The sequence below is a fragment of the Micropterus dolomieu genome, unplaced genomic scaffold (genome assembly GCF_021292245.1).
Source record: "Micropterus dolomieu isolate WLL.071019.BEF.003 ecotype Adirondacks unplaced genomic scaffold, ASM2129224v1 contig_13097, whole genome shotgun sequence".
NCBI lineage: Eukaryota > Metazoa > Chordata > Actinopteri > Centrarchiformes > Centrarchidae > Micropterus > Micropterus dolomieu.
In genome coordinates this window covers 2128-19782 of record NW_025742083.1, presented here as the reverse complement: position 1 = coordinate 19782, position 17655 = coordinate 2128, and the positions used below count along the sequence as shown (strand labels likewise).

General features: G+C 40.7%; 1 protein-coding gene across 1 annotated transcript; it reads right to left on the bottom strand.

Moving 5' to 3' along the window:
- Positions 1-624: 624 nt before the first annotated feature.
- Positions 625-13127, bottom strand: LOC123966298 (semaphorin-4A-like). Its single transcript, XM_046042482.1, has 6 exons — positions 13098-13127; positions 12786-12975; positions 12547-12662; positions 5590-5777; positions 3933-4003; positions 625-1530 (listed from the first exon to the last, which is right to left on the bottom strand). The coding sequence occupies exons 1-6, from the start codon at positions 13125-13127 to the stop codon at positions 1199-1201; spliced, it is 927 nt and encodes a 308-aa protein (XP_045898438.1). The 3' UTR covers positions 625-1198.
- Between the last annotated feature and the right edge of the window lie 4528 nt (positions 13128-17655).

The window sequence follows — 17655 nt, the reverse complement described above, 5'->3', positions numbered from 1 at the left end:
TGGTCATATTTCTTTGTTCTGGTTAAAAGCCTGGCAGCTGAGTTCTGGACAGTCTGGAGTCCATCAATAGATTTTTGGGTTAAACAGGTGAAAAGGCTGTTGCAATAATCCAGGCGTGATGAGATGAAGGCGTGTAAAATGGTCTCGGTGTCCTTAAAAGTTAACATAGATCGAATTTTAGCTATATTTCTAAGTTGATAAAAACATGATTGAACAAGCTTTGTGGTGTGCTGCTCGAAATTTAAATTACTATCAAACCAAACACCAAGGTTCTTTGCCACAGGCTTAATGTGATTTACTAGGGAACCAGCAGATGGAAGTATTTGATTTGCCATCTGCTGGGACCCGATGACCAGGATTTCTGTTTTGTCTGAGTTCAGCTGGAGGAAATTATTTGACATCCATTTTTTAACTTCACAAAGGCAGTTGTTAAGTGAACTCAGCATTCCAGGGTCTGTGGATCTGACGGGCAAGTATATTTGTGTGTCATCAGCATAAATATGAAAAGAAATGCCATGTTTATGGATAATATGTCCAAGGGGAAGCAGATACAAGGAAAACAAAATGGGTCCTAAGACCGACCCCTGAGGCACACCATATTTAACTGGACAGAATGAAGAGACATAGTTGTTTACAGACACGCAAAACTTCCTAATGACAGGCTATTTAGCTACTTGGGACCAGGCTATTTAGCTACTTGGAACCAGGCTAATAAGCTATTTTGGACCAGGCTATTTAGCTACTTGGGACCAGGCTATTTAGCTACATGGAACCAGGCTAATAAGCTACTTGGAACAAGGCTATTAAACTATTTTGGACCAGGCTATTTAGCTATTTTGGGCCAGGCTATTTAGCTATTTTGGACCAGGCTATTTAGCTATTTTGGACCAGGCTATTTAGCTACTTGGGACCAGGCTTATAAGCTACTTGGAACCAGGCTAATAAGCTATTTTGGACCAGGCTATTTAGCTACTTGGGACCAGGCTTATAAGCTACTTGGAACCAGGCTAATAAGCTATTTTGAACCAGGCTATTTAGCATCTCGGGACTAGGCTTTTAAACTATTTTGGACCAGGCTATTTAGCTGCTTGGGACCAGGCTAATCTTCATTACTCTTTTATATGTTGTCAATTTTATATTTAAATATTTTATGTTTATTATTTTATGTTATATATCCAGACACAAAGTGATAAATCAACTAAAACATGAAGTACCACAACCAAAACCATAACATGTTGTTGGCCACATGGTTTTCACCGGTTATTGGAATCGGGCTCATGGAGCGAGGAGGAGCAATCTGTCGGACAGCATAGCTTGCAACTTCTTCCTTGTACCCGCCTTCCACCGCTTCGCAGCGATAAATCCCGAAGGTGTCGGCGGTGGCGAGGAAGCTCAAACTGCCATCAGCTGACAGGATGAAGAGTTTCTCTGGCAGGTTTCTGAATCGGGGGGATGTCCAGGTCACAGTGGCCAGGTTGGAAGGCTTCTGACACTGAAGCCTCACTGCTTCGTTCAAATGAACACCGACTTCTGCAGGACAGAACATTTCAGAGTAAATACAAGTGAGAGGAGGTGATGGTGCTGAGTAAGGCTCACTGTTTTCAGTTATGCTGGCAGCACAGCTCTATGGAGGGCAACATCAGTCTGTCGGTCAGTTTACCACCTTGGTCTGGACTAAAATATCTGAACAACTATCAGCAGCATTGTCATTCAACTTCATACGAATGTTCATGTACCCAGCAACTGTTGGATGGGTTGTGGTGAAAGGTTGTTTTAGACCTTCAGCATGAACTGTAATAACTTTGATGATCCTCATGACATTCCCATCAGCCTCAGCTGCATCTCTGTGTTCACTGCTAATTAGCTAATGTTCGCATGCTAACGCGCTAAACTAAGACGGTAAACGTGGTAAACATACCCGTGAGCAAATTGTGAAAAAAACAGGTGGGATGTTTTAAAAAGTTTTAATTCATGCAGGAATATTTTAATAGGCTACTTTTATTTCTTATTTCTCATAATTGAGCAATATTTTTACTCTTATAGCCTGTCTTGAACTCTCCTCATGTGGACACATAGGGGCTGTGATCATGCACAACAAAAACATGCAATAACTAAGTCCCCTTTCTAAAACCAGGGGTAGTAGTGGTGCAAAAGTCCGCAGAATCCCTGATCCGGACGGATCCCTCCCCCTGCCAGTTTGGCACGCAGGTGAATCGCGGTTTGATTGCAAAGTTAAACCATCGCAGTAAAACAGTTTTACTGCCACCGTTTTTCTGGAGCCCTGATTTTGTCCCCACAGGGGTTAAAACAATTCAGCAGAATGTTAGACACACTTCAGATCAGGTATTTACGGAAGTGCATTGCATTCACCAAAGAAAAAAAAATTGGAAGCCTTATCTCATGATTACGAGATCAGGATGTCGTAATTACGAGAAAAGATGTCATAATTACGAGATAAGATGTCATCTCGTAATTATGAGATCCGGATCTCGTAATTATGAGAAAAGATCTCATAATTAGAGATGACTGGAAAGGTGCCATTTAGTACTGAGTTCAGTAAAGTTGGAAATAGATTCACAGATTTGAGCTTCCGGGATCAATAACTCGTAAGCAAAACGTGTTTAAAACACAAACGACGCCTCTTTATTATCGTAGTTAAGTAGACAACGAGCTACAAGTACATTTTCACATAAATGAGTCTTCCTAGGAGCAGAACAAATGACATTGGTCTCTACGTGCAGCCGGCTGTGAGACGAGTGCGCAGGGACCGTCTACAAAGTGCAACACCGAAAACACATTCTGCAGATATTCAATAACTTCACACTTACACAATATAGTGCCCCCAAAATCACCTTACACATTAATGATATACTGCTGGTTATACTACAACACTTTGTATACGGTAAAAAAGACTTTTGCATACCTTATATTAGGTAGGTCTATTTTCAATATTCAATAACTTCACTGTTAAAGGCTGTAGTGTCTCAAAAATCACCCCAGGTATCAGTGATCACATGTTGATGATACTACAACACTAAGTTTGTAGAAATATTGTTTCGCATAATTTTGGAAAAGTTTTCTCCTCCGTAACTTCACTTTTAAGAGTTTTAGTGTCTCAAAAATCACCCCACAAATCATTGATATCCTGCTTGTGATACTTCAGCACTTGTAGAAATATAGTTTTGCATAATTTTGGAGAATATCTATCTTCAATAACTTTACTGTTATAAGCTGTATTGTCTCCAAAATCACCCTACATGTCAGTGATCTAATGCTTGTGATACTACGACACTTAGTTCGTAGAAATATAGGCTTGCATAATTTTGGGGTAGTGTCTCCAAAATCACCCCAATCATCAATGGTCTCATGTTGAGAATAGGTGCCACCAAAACTTCCCCTGAACACTTACGTAACGAAATAACGTCCCCGAACACTTTAAAGAACTTTACATCGTGTCCGTTTGGGAACAATCAGGGAACATTATAAGGCAATGTCCTTGACACCAGCAGGAAAGTTATCAAAATGTTCTAGGAAAGTAAAATGTCTAGCTGGGTATCTGTATAACAGTGAAGTTATTTAATATTAAAATCCCCCAAAATTACCTCAAAGCAAATTTTTTCAAACTAACTATACTACTAACTAATGCCTCAATTACGAGATCCTGATCTCGTAATTATGAGATAAGGCTTCCAATTTTTTTTTCTTTGGTGAATGCAATGCGCTTCCGTAGGTATTAACTTCTGAGATAAATATTATAAGATAAATATTTCTGTGAAGAGAGAAGTTTCTGCTTACAATGTATATCGATGTATATTGTCTGCTACGATGCAGAAAGGACAAACTAAATTTCACTTTACAACCTGTTGTAATATGACAAATAAAGCTACCTTGTATACATGTTCATACATACTACATACTAAGGAAGATGTTACCTGTGTCCAGGCTGACCCGGGTTTGAATCAGACATTCCTCTTCCACGTTGCCATCCTCCAGATCTTGAACCCTGAGGTGTAAACCGACAGCCTGTCAGTCATTGGACAGGGCTGATGGAGCTTTTTATTTATTACAATGACTCAAGATAATACACATTTTAAACAGATCTCTAAATTCAAGATCGATAAGAATAGGTCAGTGTGCATATTAGACCACATTAAAAACAAAAGCTTTCTTTCATCCATGTCAAAATCTGTCTTTCATGACTTATTGTGCTCCTAAATTAACTACTACTTTAAGTACTTTAAGTACTTAAAAAGCTGACGGTTAAGTTAGTAGACCTCGAGAATATTTTTTAAATAAATATGTCAATTGTGACCTTTCAGTTCATTTATTATCCCAAGTGGAAAACCTGACTGGCAGTCAGGCAGAAGAAAAAACAAGGATCAGATAAACAACACAAGTACAAAATTAAACTGTGACCAGTACACACAGTACACTAAAAACACTATAATAACATAAAACAATTTCAACAATTGAGGTTACCTGAGACGATTTAGCCGGGTTATTGCACAGGGAACATATGAGTTTTTGCTCCTATTTCAATGGAATCGTGGAACTCTAAATCTACGACCTGAGGGAAGAGTTACAAACTCAGAATGAAGAGGTTTTAACAGTCTATTATAGTCGTGGACGTGAGAGAACCTGCTGGGCAAAGATAGCAGTCAGGGGAGTTTGTGAGACACTTATAACCTCACCAGCCACTTTCATAATGTTGTTTAGGTGGTTTTTGTCCCTGATGTTTAGGTTACCATGCCATGCAAACATAAAGGTAAGTATCAGATTCAATAAAAGACAAAAACATAATTGTCTTGTCAACATTAAAAACATTTAACTACCTAATGTCGTACAAACGTTGCTAACCCTGCGAACAGATCGCATCAGAATTGACTTCAGATTTCAGGTCATTATCAATGACTGTTCCGAGATATTTATACTGTTCTACAAATCCAATGCCAAATCCTTTAAAGAAGCTCTGAGATGGTGGTTTGGAAGATTTACCTTCTAAAATCAATGACCATATTGGTCTTTGTGGCATTTTCATCCAGAGCCTCCTCCACCATACCCAACAGTTTCCCTTTAACTAGCCTTTCAAATGACTTCATGACCAGTGATGTCAGTGCCACTGGTCTTACGTCATTTAGCTCTTTTGTGTTTCCACTCTTTACGACTGAAACAACAGTGGACTCCCTTCATAACTTTGGTACCCTATGCTGTTCCAAGGACATCTTAAATATAACACCTCACAGAGCCATCTGAACAGCACCTATGCAGTCTTCCTGTGATGCTATCCAGCCACTGACTCTTTCCATCCTTCCTTTCATTTTCCTTCAGCTACCCCAAAAATAGAATGTATGATTATAGAAAGGCCACATACATCACATGATCTCATATACTCGTGCAAAATGCAATAATACTTTTGATTAGAGTATTTCCTTGTAATTGAAAGATATACATGGCAAGAAAAACTCCCTCATTCCCCCAAACACAGATGAGTGGACCTCAGGGCCCTCAGTAGTTATAGTAGAAGGAAATTGATTCTTGACACCTGAATCTGAGGCTAAACAACCTGTGAGGATCTCTGAATATGTTTACAGAGTAATAAAGGCAACTTTCACTTGCATGTTCTCATGACTGTCCAGACCAGTGCAGACCCTGCTGGTCCGGCTCCATCCACACAGAGGATCTCTGGCCAGAACACACTGGCTGCAGGATCTGTAGATCGAGCACCTGGCAACAGGAACAGCAGTCACCCCCTCCGATGTCCCCACATACAGAACTCCCTACAGGACACAGAAAACACTGTGACGTGTGTTCTGTAATGTCAAATATTCATCAGCCACCTTAAAAGCTTTTACTCGGCCCAAACCAAGCTCACCTGGTCCATCAAAGCAGCCTTCAGTTCATCATTCAGCTCCTTCATAATTGGTAGGGAGACTTTTTTTGACACATTTTTCTTTACTCACGATTTGTAACATGATGTGACATTACTTTTATTATTTTATCACCTTCCGTCAGTATGCAGATGAGACTGTGTTGTATAGGTCTGTTGGTCTCAGGGATCTCCTGTCTCTGATATTGATGGATGTGTGGGGGTAAAAACTTTTTAAAACTGCGTGAGGAAACAACAAATACTAAACTAGCACTGAAGATAGAAACTATACTCAAGGCTCGGCTGAGTAAACCATTTTCTGCCTCGTAGGAAAATTGCTAGATTTAGATCATTGTAATTCTCTTTTCCCCAAATTTTGTATTCGGGAGTCATTTTCTTACACCAGGCGGATCTCTACTAGCTTTTCACCTCACTTATGCTTTACCAACAAAGCTGTGGCATTTTTTCAGGTTTCAAGTCAATTTTTATCTGGACCGATGCAGATAACTACAATGATTGTGTGTTTGGTTTGATCTCTATGTTAAAACTCCTACTGACAGCAGTGTGACATTGATGGAGGAAATTGCTGCACCCAGGTGGACCACTTCAATTCTTGGACCACTTCTCTTTTCCCTATATTTCCTCCCCCTGGGATCATAATTAGAAAGCATGGCATGTCCTACCACTTCTATTTGGACGACTCCCAAATATATCTACCCCTCAAAAGACGTGAAAACTCCTCTGTGAGTGTTTAAAAGATATTAAGGCCTGGATGGCTTCTAACTTTTTACATCTAAATGAAGATAAAACTGAGGTCATTTTGTTTGGACCCAGTTGGGCTAGTGATTTCTGCTGACCTGGTCTACCTGCAACAATGTGCAAAACCCGTAGTGACAAATCTGGGTGTGAAAACAGACAATGGTTTTAAACTTGATAAACAGATAAATAATGTTAAATCAAACCTGTTTTATCTCATAAGCACTTTGAACATGTGATTCCTGCTTTTATCTCAACTCGTCTGGACTACTGTATGTAATGCATAATGCATATATATAATGCACTTTACATTGGCGTTAACCAAACCTCTCTCTCACGCTTAAAGTTAGTACAAAACTCGGCCGCTCATCTTTTAACCGGAACTCGAAAGCATGAACACATTACACCAGTGCTGGCCTCGCTCCACTGGCTCCCGGTTCATTTTAGAATACATTTTAAGATCTTATTGTTTGTTTTTAAGTCACTGAATGTGTTGGCACCTCACTAGATCTCAGACCTCTTACAAGTCTACACCCCCCCACAGTCACTTAGGTCTACTGACCAACTTTGGCTGGTCGCTCCAAAAACCAGGTTAAAACCCAGGGGCGACCATGCTTTTTCAGCAGCAGCCCCTAAACTGTGGAATGAGCTACCTCCACAGGTCACATTGGCCCCGACCCTCGAATGTTTTAAATCTCGTCTTAAAACCCACTTGTATTCCCTGGCTTTTAACCCAGCATGAGAGCTGTGTAGTCTTGTTGTTTTATGTGTTTCTATGTTTTTTCTATGTGTTTTTATGTTTTATTTCTTGTTCAGCACTTTGTAAACCTTTGTTTTTTAAAATGTGCTATATCAATAAAATGGATTGGATTGGATAGGTGAACAGTGCTAACCGCTGAGCCACAAGCTAAAACATGCCACTGAAACTTAGAGAGGAAGCTTTGCATTTAATGTTTAAATGTATTTAAAGGAGACCTATTAAGCTTTTCCACATTTTATGTTTATGTTTTATGTTTGATGTTTTATTTAACATCTACAGTGTTACAGTGTTGGATGTTCATGTTAAACATGGCCAAAGCTTCAAAAAGTGAGGTTAAAGTATTTACTGTATAAGAAGAGTATAAGTGAGCAAAAACCTCTGATTTCCTCGTGTTCTGTTTTGAACTGGTATTACACCAACAGCTCTGTTCTATAGCTGTGTCTCAATTCAGGGACCACATCCTTCGAAGGGCGTGGCCTTCGAGGCGTACGAAGGCATGCGGCCGCAAAAGGCCGAACCGACCGTTGTTAAATGAGACGGTCTGGTCTACGGAGGACTGCCTATTGTGTCATCAACTGACCCCGCCCTTACCCATGCGTATGGAAGCGCCGCTCCTGTCGCCTAGCAACCTTCTCAGCTGTGGTCCACCGGCAATGAAGACGAATATTTTAATTTTAATATTTTACCTCTTAATAGAGGAACTAGAGATACTTCACCGCCGGCGCCGCCGCATGATGTATCTCAGGCTGAGAGAGGACCCTGGCCAGGTAAATACGCGGGAAAGTAACTAAGAAACGTTACATTTTATATGTATTTAGGTACTATAGGCTTCCTAAAGCTAACAGTGATGTTAACCACAGTTAACGTAGTTTATTGCTACTGCCATTTCACTTTAACAACATAATTTTCATATTTAAAGAAAACCTTAAATATTAAAATATTGACAGTGTTTTTGTCATTGATCAGCTAAAGCAAGTTGAATAGAAAGATATACAAGCCTTATCTAACTAAGCTCTCTACACTTCATAACAGTTGTTCTTCTCCTTGTATCCCTACACCAGCCCGGCCCCTGTACTGCAGGATAAATTTGAGAGTTCCTGCGCTGGACAGGTTTTTTAACCTGCAGGACACACGGCCGGATTTCCGGTTGAGCAGGGAGGCCCTGGGAGTGCTACTGGGCCTCCTAAACCAGGAACTGAGACACAGATGAGGCGCCACGATTGAGACCCTGGTGTTTCTCTTCTGGCTGGCAAGTAGGACATCATACAGGGTGGTCTCCAGAGTGTTTGCAATGCCTCGATCCACTGTCCACCGCATCCTCCACAGAGTCACTGAGGAGGTGGTGGCCATTTGCCACAAGGTCATCCACCTACCGAAGACCCAGGATGAGTTACAACCGATATCCCGTGGGTTTGCAGGGCTGGCAAGACACGGAGCCTTTTTTAAAGCAGCTGGAGCAATCGACGGCTGCCATGTCGCATCAAGCCACCGAGCGGCCCTGATGGTCAGTGCTACAGGAAACTGTTTCCATCCATCATCCTGCAGGCTGTCTGTGACCATCAGGGCCGCTTCATTGACACATACGTGGGCTGGCCTGGGTCGGTCCACGACTCCAGAGTGCTCCGCTACAGCCCACTGTACAGGAGTTCACTCTACCCCCCTCCAGGGCATTTCATCCTTGCAGACGTAGGGTACCCGTGCCTCCAACACCCACTCCCCCCATCACTCCCTACAAGAGGCCAATACAAGGTGTGGGAGCCCAGCGCTTCAACAGCCATCACTCCAGGGCACGCTCCATTATAGAGCGTGCTTTTGGGATGATGAAGACCAGGTTCCGGGCCATCTTCCTGCAAGCGCTGGAGGTGCACCACACCTTTGTACCTCACGTGAGTATTTTCTTTACTGTACTAATGAGTAAATCAACAGACAGATTCATCAAAAAGCATAAATGTTTTTTTTTTCAGACTGAAATATATTTTTAACCATTTCAGGTCATAACAGCATGTGCCATCCTCCACAACATCTGCCTTGGTGCTGGTGACATTGTGGCCCCAGAGGATGAGGGGGAGAACGGTTTGGAGACGGTCAGCGGTGCTCCCTGGCGTGACCAGCTGTCTGTAGAGGTGTCTGCCCTGGAGGAGGTGCCCCCTGACCAACAATATTTTTAACAGGCAAGTAAAAGATCGGTAAATTCCTATTCATATCCTAACAATTTTGCCTGCTGTAGTATTTTGTGTGCACTGCCTATTATTCTTGCCTCTTACTAAAACATCTAAGTGACATGGCAGCCGTTGATTGAACCAGCCCTGCAAACCCACTGATGGACGATGCGGTGGACAGTGGAGAGATGCATCCACACCTGCAACACACTCTGGAGACCACCCCAGATGATGTCCTGCTGACAGAGACACCAGGGTCTTTATTGTGGCAACCCATCCAGAACCAGCAGCATCACCAGGGTCTCACTGCTCAGTGAAATAAATGTTGTAAATACGTTGTAAATACTAATAGTTTAAAAGAAAATAAAATCAGTTATTTAAAAAATATTTTATTTGAATTGATTAATAAATATTATATATATTATTATTTAAGGATTTATTTATTTTTCGGCCAGTCTCTCTAGTAGAGAGAACAGCCTGTCCATCCTCTCTCTGTAACCTCATGTCTTCCTTCAGTAGCTGAAGCAGCTCATCCTCTCTGTCCCTCTTTCTCTTTCTCGGCTGGCTCTCCTCCTCCTCCTCCTCCTCCTCCTCCTCCTCCTCCTGGTCACCCACTGCAGCACTTGGCCCTGGTGTGTCCTCAGGGATAGAGGCAATTGCGACAGGTGGGGTGGTGGAATGCCTCTGTCCCAACACCTCATCCATGAGGACAAACCAGGGCCAAGTTGCAGCAGTGGGCTTCCCCCCTACACCCTCTCCTGACCCTGGACACTTGCAATCCTAAGGCACAGGAAATCAATCATGGTAAATAACAACAGCAGAAAAACAAATTTCAGCAACTGTGTTTATTAACGTGCATGAATATACAACGTACAAGGTAAATGTATGTATTATATTAAAACAGGGTTGTAAGATGAATGCGGTTTATATTTCCCTTTATGCTGCACAGTGAACGATTTATGCAAAAATGTATACAGAATATATCAATTTCAAATCATACATACATATTTTGTATTATTATTTTTTTTAATTGTCCCACTTTTTTTTCGCTTGGAGGGAAGTCACCTTCCCCCACAGGCCCATTTTCTCCAAAATTCCTAATCACAGAGAAACAAAAGAAATAAGAAAGATAAGATAAGAAAAAACATTATTTGTCCCACAGTGGGGAAATTGCGGTTCATGGTAATTGTGTGAAGACACAACAAAGGGCTGCCCCATTTACTGGTTGTCTTATTGTTAAAGGCTTTGAATTTGATGGCGGTTCATTTAACTGTAATTTTAAGTACACGATGATTAAATGCAGATATTACAAAAGGGCTATTGATACTTTAATTACCTCCAAGCCATGTTGGCAGAAAATTTTGCCCCGGTGAAGAGGTGGTCGCTCTCCCCCCTCAGTTTAATAAAGAGGGCAGTTTGCTCCTTGCTCCCTAAAACAAAACGACATGTTCAAGTAAGTTTTTTGCTTCACATCACCAAACAGTAAGCAGCATAAATCGCAAAATAACCTAGTTACATTAACCGTGTACTATATATCAAGCATTTTGTAACTGTTACTAACGTTAATGGTGTGAAAACCAAGCAGGGTTCACAACCCGTCTAACGTTAAATTAGTCTAACGTTACATGGTCACGTTATTTTCATGTACATAATATTAAGTATAAGTGATGTATAATATCGCGACAATCTCGGTAAGACGCAGGTCTGACTCTGAACCTCTTCGATTTAAAGTGAAGACGTTAAAGGCTTTATTTTTTAGGTTGTAACTTGCCCAAACGATTTGCATTTAACATTAACGTTAGCACATCAGTAACCTCAGGTAACGTTAACTTAACGTTAGCTCGCCAGTTAATCACTTAACTCACGTTAACTTCTTCCACAAAACTATTCTTTAAACGACACATTGCGCTTTTATGCCTCTTGTTATTTTTACATTTGTGTAGTTGGCTTTTGAAGTGAGTTGAAATCCAATACTTACATTTATAGGTAAAATCCGGGGGGCTCAACTCCACAGCCACAGCCGGCGTGCAATGAATGTTGGGATACCTGGGGCTGCGAAGGATCCAGCTGTTGGATCCTCCAAAAGGACGAAAAGAAGGCCGCATTTGACTTGACAGCCTAGTCGCATCGACTGTGACGTATTCGGTCTTCAAATGCAGCCTTCGAAGGATGCGGTCCCTGAATTGAGACACAGCTTATGTATTACTGAGCAGACGGAGCTGCTGTTCCATATATGGTCATGTGCTCCCACACTAACGGCACGGCAACGCTCAGTCTGCCTGTGCCGCCCAGCAACAACAGCAGCCTGGTAACATGCTTCAGGTCTTGGCAAATCAGAAGACAGTGGGCTTTGAGAGGGGGGGGGCCTTAAAGAGACAGGAGCATCTACAGCTTGTTTCAGACAGAGGCTGAAATGAAGGCCTGCATGAAGAACCAGTAGAGAGAAAATTCTTTTTTTGAACTTAATTCATGCAAACCTGCCATACAGGCGTCACAGAACCACAATATAGGACTGGAAAAGCAGTTTAATAGGTCGCCTTTAAGTGTTTAAACTATTGTTTAACTGTCTGCTTTTTTATTTTGTAAATGAAAACAATTTATTATTATGTTCTAATTTAATTTTGTTTGAGAGCTTTTCCATTTTTCTTCACATTGCATTTTTCCCCAGTGTTAAATTTTAACCATAATTATTTACGTTAACATGTTTTTATTAAGTTGTTAATGAATATAGACCGGGAAGTCTGTTTTTATTTTTATCCAGTATATTAAATATCAATAAATCAAGGCTCTTTGACCCTTTGATGCAATAATCCTTTAACCCAATTATTGCCTTAAATCAGTCGTGCTCAGCAAGTTTCAACATCACCCAAAACAGCCTAATGCCACTGTAAACACAGATTTAAAGGGATGATAGTTATACCTATAGTATGAACAATAATGTCTCTGACACTCTAAATCATCTCACAGCAGGAACTGTAATATAACCCTGAAGGTGTGAGGTTTACCTTGGACGGGGAGAGGATGATGTTTTTGACCAGCTGAGGTTGTCTGAAGACCTGAATCTCCTCGATGATGTGTGCACCCCGATTAAGCAAAACCACTTTGTGGAGGAATCCGGACTCTGGATGTCACACAGAGAGATGACGAACAATGTTTAATACAGACTCTAGACTTCATGCCTGCTATCTGGAGGTAAGAACTGTTTTCATTCCAAACATGATCATTAATGTTTAATTTATCTCACCTGTCAGAAGGAAAAGGACCGTATACTGTTTTCCATCGGCTGCCTGAGTCCTCATGGCAGCCACGCGACTGTATTGCTGCCCCGAAGAAACAGCAAGTGGACCGACTCCGACCGGTTTTACACTGTTGCTGGTCAGGAAACTCCTCTTCACCTCTGCTAATTCACTATCTGAAGCGTTGTCCAGTCCACACTGTCAGGAGAGCAGAGAGGCACTCAGTAACAGCTGATGGCAGTGTTAAAACAATACTTTAAATAAAACAGGCCGAGAGCTTAATTTAGTTCACGTGAACAAAACTGGGCCCAGAATCGAACCCTGAGGGATGCCTTTTCTTTTTGTTTCATAATAACTATTTTTAGTCAGTCTTGAGTTTTTTAAGCACTTGTGTTGGTGTACATAAGGTTTATCTAAGAAATAGGGCATTAAAATGCATTAATTAATTAAAGCCTACAATCATTTAATCTCTCATGAATGCAGTTTTAAAAAAAAGAATTATTATTTTGAAAGTCCGTTGCTCATTGGCTCTGAATGCAGTCAAACCCTGGGGCACACAGGGGGATGTTGATCAGCCTGCAAATGTTCCCCTGCTGCTCAGAAAGAGCCTGTTCTGATGTTCTGATCGTGGCTCTGGACTAGTGTTGTGTTGTTCAAAGAACATTTCGTTCATTTGACCTAATCTTGTATGTGACTCAGGAGGAACGGGTTGTCTCAGTGAGTAATTCGTTCATTTTCACACGTGTGAATAGTCTTGGACTCTTACGTTCACTCGTCACATGGCAGCTGCATGGTCACAGGAAACAGAATTGATTAGTTCAGGACTCATAACTGTGGGTCTCTGGGTTTGAGTCGTTCATTTTTCACGTGACATCTCGGCTTCTGTGGAGCAGGAATGAACTAATCGTTCAGCGCTCACATGGGTCCTCCTCAGAGTCTGTCTTCACTCGGCAGGCTGACTTCCTGCCAGCACCGGGGAATGAGAGGCACGTCTGTTGTCAGGTAACAGTCACTGGACCGACATATATCTAATATCTATTTTGATAATTTTGTGACATTTAATAAAGCATAGCGTTATTACAGCGCAGTTATGTTGTGCTAAGTTATAGTTTTAACACAGCCGCACCGTAACTTTAGTCCTGCTAGTGTTTACAGCTAACAGCTGATGAGAGTTGTTCTGGGTCCACTTCAGAGCCCTGACAGGGTTCTACCTGGACCCGAATTACCTCCGAGGTCGTCTCCTCTCCAAAACAGACCCAGTCATTAAAACATTAAAACACAGCTACGTAGCAACGTTAGCGTTAGCTCTGTGAATGTGTTTACAGCTAACAGCTTATCCGGTCCACCAGAGAACACAACGTAACTTTTCCTTTTTATTCATCGACAGAGCCCTGCTGTTTTTTCACAGCTCCTCACTGGTGAACAACCTGCAGTGTTTGAGATTATTATTAAATTTGTTAAATTTTATTAAGAGTGTGTTTTATTCATCTAGTGTGTCAAGCTTATTAATATATTCCCTGTAAATCTGATGTTAATATATAGATTTTACTCATGGATAGGCGTTAGGCTGCTGTATGAATGAGCACTTTAGAGATATAGTGATAGTAATTATAATTATATATATATATATATGGCTGGGCTGGTAGAATACTAAAATGGACAGATTTAGCCGGAGTAGTGGCTTAATCGAATATTGACAACATATTTCTGTGGTTTTTACATGGTTTGAATTTGGTTGTGGCTCCACGGGGCTTTATAGAACCATGATAGAGAAAGATCAAGAGGTGAATTTGTGCATTATACTTTGTCAATTAGAGCAAACCAGTCAGCCTTCTGTGTTTGAGAACGGCGCTGTTTTTTAAAAGTCACCAACTTGAGGGCTGCAGCGCCGCAATAACCAGCCTAGTTAATGAACGAAATGACACAAAAAAAGATTAGTTCATTTTTATGAACGAGATTTTATGACTCGAGTCTTTCAAAAGAGTGACTTTTCCCATCACTACTCTGGACTCTAGATAAAAGGTAACGCCCTGGCAGTGGCAAATAGCTTTGGTTTAATATTTGATTTGATCACATTAATGTTAAAGTTGAGATTTACAAGAAATATTTTAGTGCTGCTGTGTAAAGGGAAAAAGGAAAAAGCTCCTTATTTGTTTAAAGTGTTTGCAAACCACATGTTTTTGCACTTTTGTGTATATTGCAGTACATTTAAATTAAAAGTGTGTAATACACTACTTTAGAATTCATTATTCAATTTTGCGCATAACTATGAGATTAACTGCGATTAAAATTTTTAATCGTTGCCCAGCGAAGACATACTGTGTTTTAGTAACACGTTAATATGAAATTAGTATAGTATTTTAAATGAATGTCACGTGTTAGTGTTGAAGAAGAGGTATGATTTATTATGCAAGTTGTTCGGGTGGCAGTCTTAAATTTAATGTGGTAGTGATAAACTGCAAAACAGTTTGTGGAGTCACAGAGATCTGCATCTGTTTTGAAAGATAAATCCCTGACCAATAAAAAGTTATGTTTGTCTATATTAATGTTATATTCCATTAGATTATATTTTTATTCACAAAGTGTTTGAATTTTTATTGTGTCGTACAAAACAAGCAAGAAGATATATCTTTTTTTAGCAACCAATTTAGTTTCAATTAGGAAATAGAGGGTTAAAAATCTTTAGAAGAGTCTTAGCTTCAGAACAGAGGAGTTCTCACACATTTGTTTTTTAGAGATCATCAGGACTTGATAATAAAGTTGCAAGCGGCGTTGGACGGGTCCCCACACGTGGAATGTGTTGTGTGCTGCGGCAGATGTACGAAGGACTTGAACATCACTTCCTGTGTACATTGTGTGCCAAGTGGCACTAGAGAGCACCCAGTTATTAGATGTTACTGCCCAGTACGTCAATTTTCGTCACCGTGCCATGGATCCGCCCTTTGTCGAAAACTCAGACTGTACAACTTTTATTTCATCAATGGTTTAAAACTAGAAACTAAAAATTTGAAGTCCATCATATTTGGAAGTGTGTAAATCACCAAAAATGATCATTAAATTCAAAATGGACAACTTCCTATTGGCTTTAAGTCATTGGTCTTTTGTAGGTCTGTACATGATACATCTGCCCAGGGGCGGTTTGTTCACTATGGCGATGGGGCGATGGACCGCCAAGCCGGAAAAGGCAGGGGATTTTTCTCACACTTTCTTCAACACTGTTAGGTAGCTGTGTTTTTGTGTTTGTCGTTGTCCAGTCATGTTCCTTGGAGTCCCGCCTCTTTTGGGGCGATTTCAGGCAGGTTGTAATCCATCCAGATCTCTCTCATAGACTTTCATGTAAAGGCAGTTTTTCTCGAGCTGCGGCCACTGAAATGCGATCTCTATGGGTTCCGGGAGGACTCGCACTAACGTGTTTACGTCATGCGCCCAGCAGCTGAGCTACGCTTCTGCCACCTGAAAACGGCTGATCAGCTACGATTAGCTGCTGTACAAAATGACATTCAGGCTGAAAATTCAACCGTGGTGTCGTGTCGGGAGATGCAGCGACTTTACCAGCGGTGGGTAAGACTCAGTATAAATACTACATGTAATTTGTTAAGCTATGAGGAGAGGAAAAGTCTGCTAGCCGCTAGGCTAATTTATGCTCCGTAAAATGCCAGAGGCTAAGCTAATAACTGTGACTGTAAAAAAAATCCTAAATCTTGATAGTTATTATTAAGTCGAATTTTATGGTTATGTTAAATGTGATTGTTATTAAGCCGTGTTTTATGTGTGGTGGTGGAGTCAATTTAAAGTTAACTTTACTCCACTTAACCAGTGACAATTATTTTATGTGTTGTTTTTTTTTCATTGCCAGAAACCACAGAAGAAAGAGGAGGTAGCATGATGTGGCCATCCCTGGCATCTTGGTCAGGGGAGGATAAAAAGAAGAAGAAGGAGAAGAAGAGGAAAAGCAACATAGAAAATAAACCCAAAACAATAGAATATATGTTTTATATTTCCCGTTACATGCTTTATTGTTTATGTGTAAATACAGAGTGAGAATTGGGGGAACAGCACAGAGCTTGTTGTTACTGTGTGAGTACAGGAGAACAGTGGGTATTTTAACACAGCCCACAGTCCTAATATTACTGTGTAACTACAGGATAACAAGTGGAGAACATTCAAGATTTTTTACAACTCTCTGCTTACCTTATTAACATAACATAACGTAACATAAAGAATGGAAATTTCTTTAAACACTTTATTTCCTGCATTCTGGTGAACGTTTCTGCATCACTTTATGGTGGAAATATTTTTATTAATCGGAAAGTCGGCGGTTCAATCCCCGGCTCCCCCTGGTTGCGTGTCGAAGTGTCCTTGGGCAAGATACTGAACCTCGATTTGCCCCTGGCGGCTGTTCCGCCAGTGTATGAGTGAGTGTGAATGCTAGTTTCCGTTTGAGCACTTAGGTTCAGTGTATGAATGTGTGTGACTGGTGAATGCAGATGTAGTCTGTCTAGAAAGACACTATACAAATACGGAGCATTTGCATAATGATGTGCAGCTCTCAGGTATTCTGTGTTGCTCTCCGATCTGTTTCTCCCGTAGATCATCCTTTCTCATGTAATAATTGACAAATAACCCTTTCTAAAGGCATTTTCATGTGTTATTTAACTGCAAGCTATATTTGAGACAGGGACATGTCCCCAGCGTCCCTTAGATGCAATGTAACAGTAACTGTAAATAATTTTATTCCTTGTGTAACACAGATGAAATGATCTAGGTTTAAAAATAGGAAAAGCCTATAAAAATCTGAATGAGTGATTTTATTTTTGAAATGCAACTTGAGAGATTATCTAAGGACTTTAAAGGGTTAAAATTCAGTTACCAGGGCAA

Coding starts and splice junctions, on each gene's coding strand:
- LOC123966298 (XM_046042482.1), bottom strand. CDS start 13,127: ATGAAACAAAAAGAAAAGGCATCCCTCAGG. Junction 5,778..12,546: donor TCATCCTCTCCCCGTCCAAG/GTAAACCTCACA, acceptor TGTGTCCTGTAG/GGAGTTCTGTATGTGGGGAC. Junction 4,004..5,589: donor AAAGTTGCCTTTATTACTCT/GTAAACATATTC, acceptor TTTACACCTCAG/GGTTCAAGATCTGGAGGATG.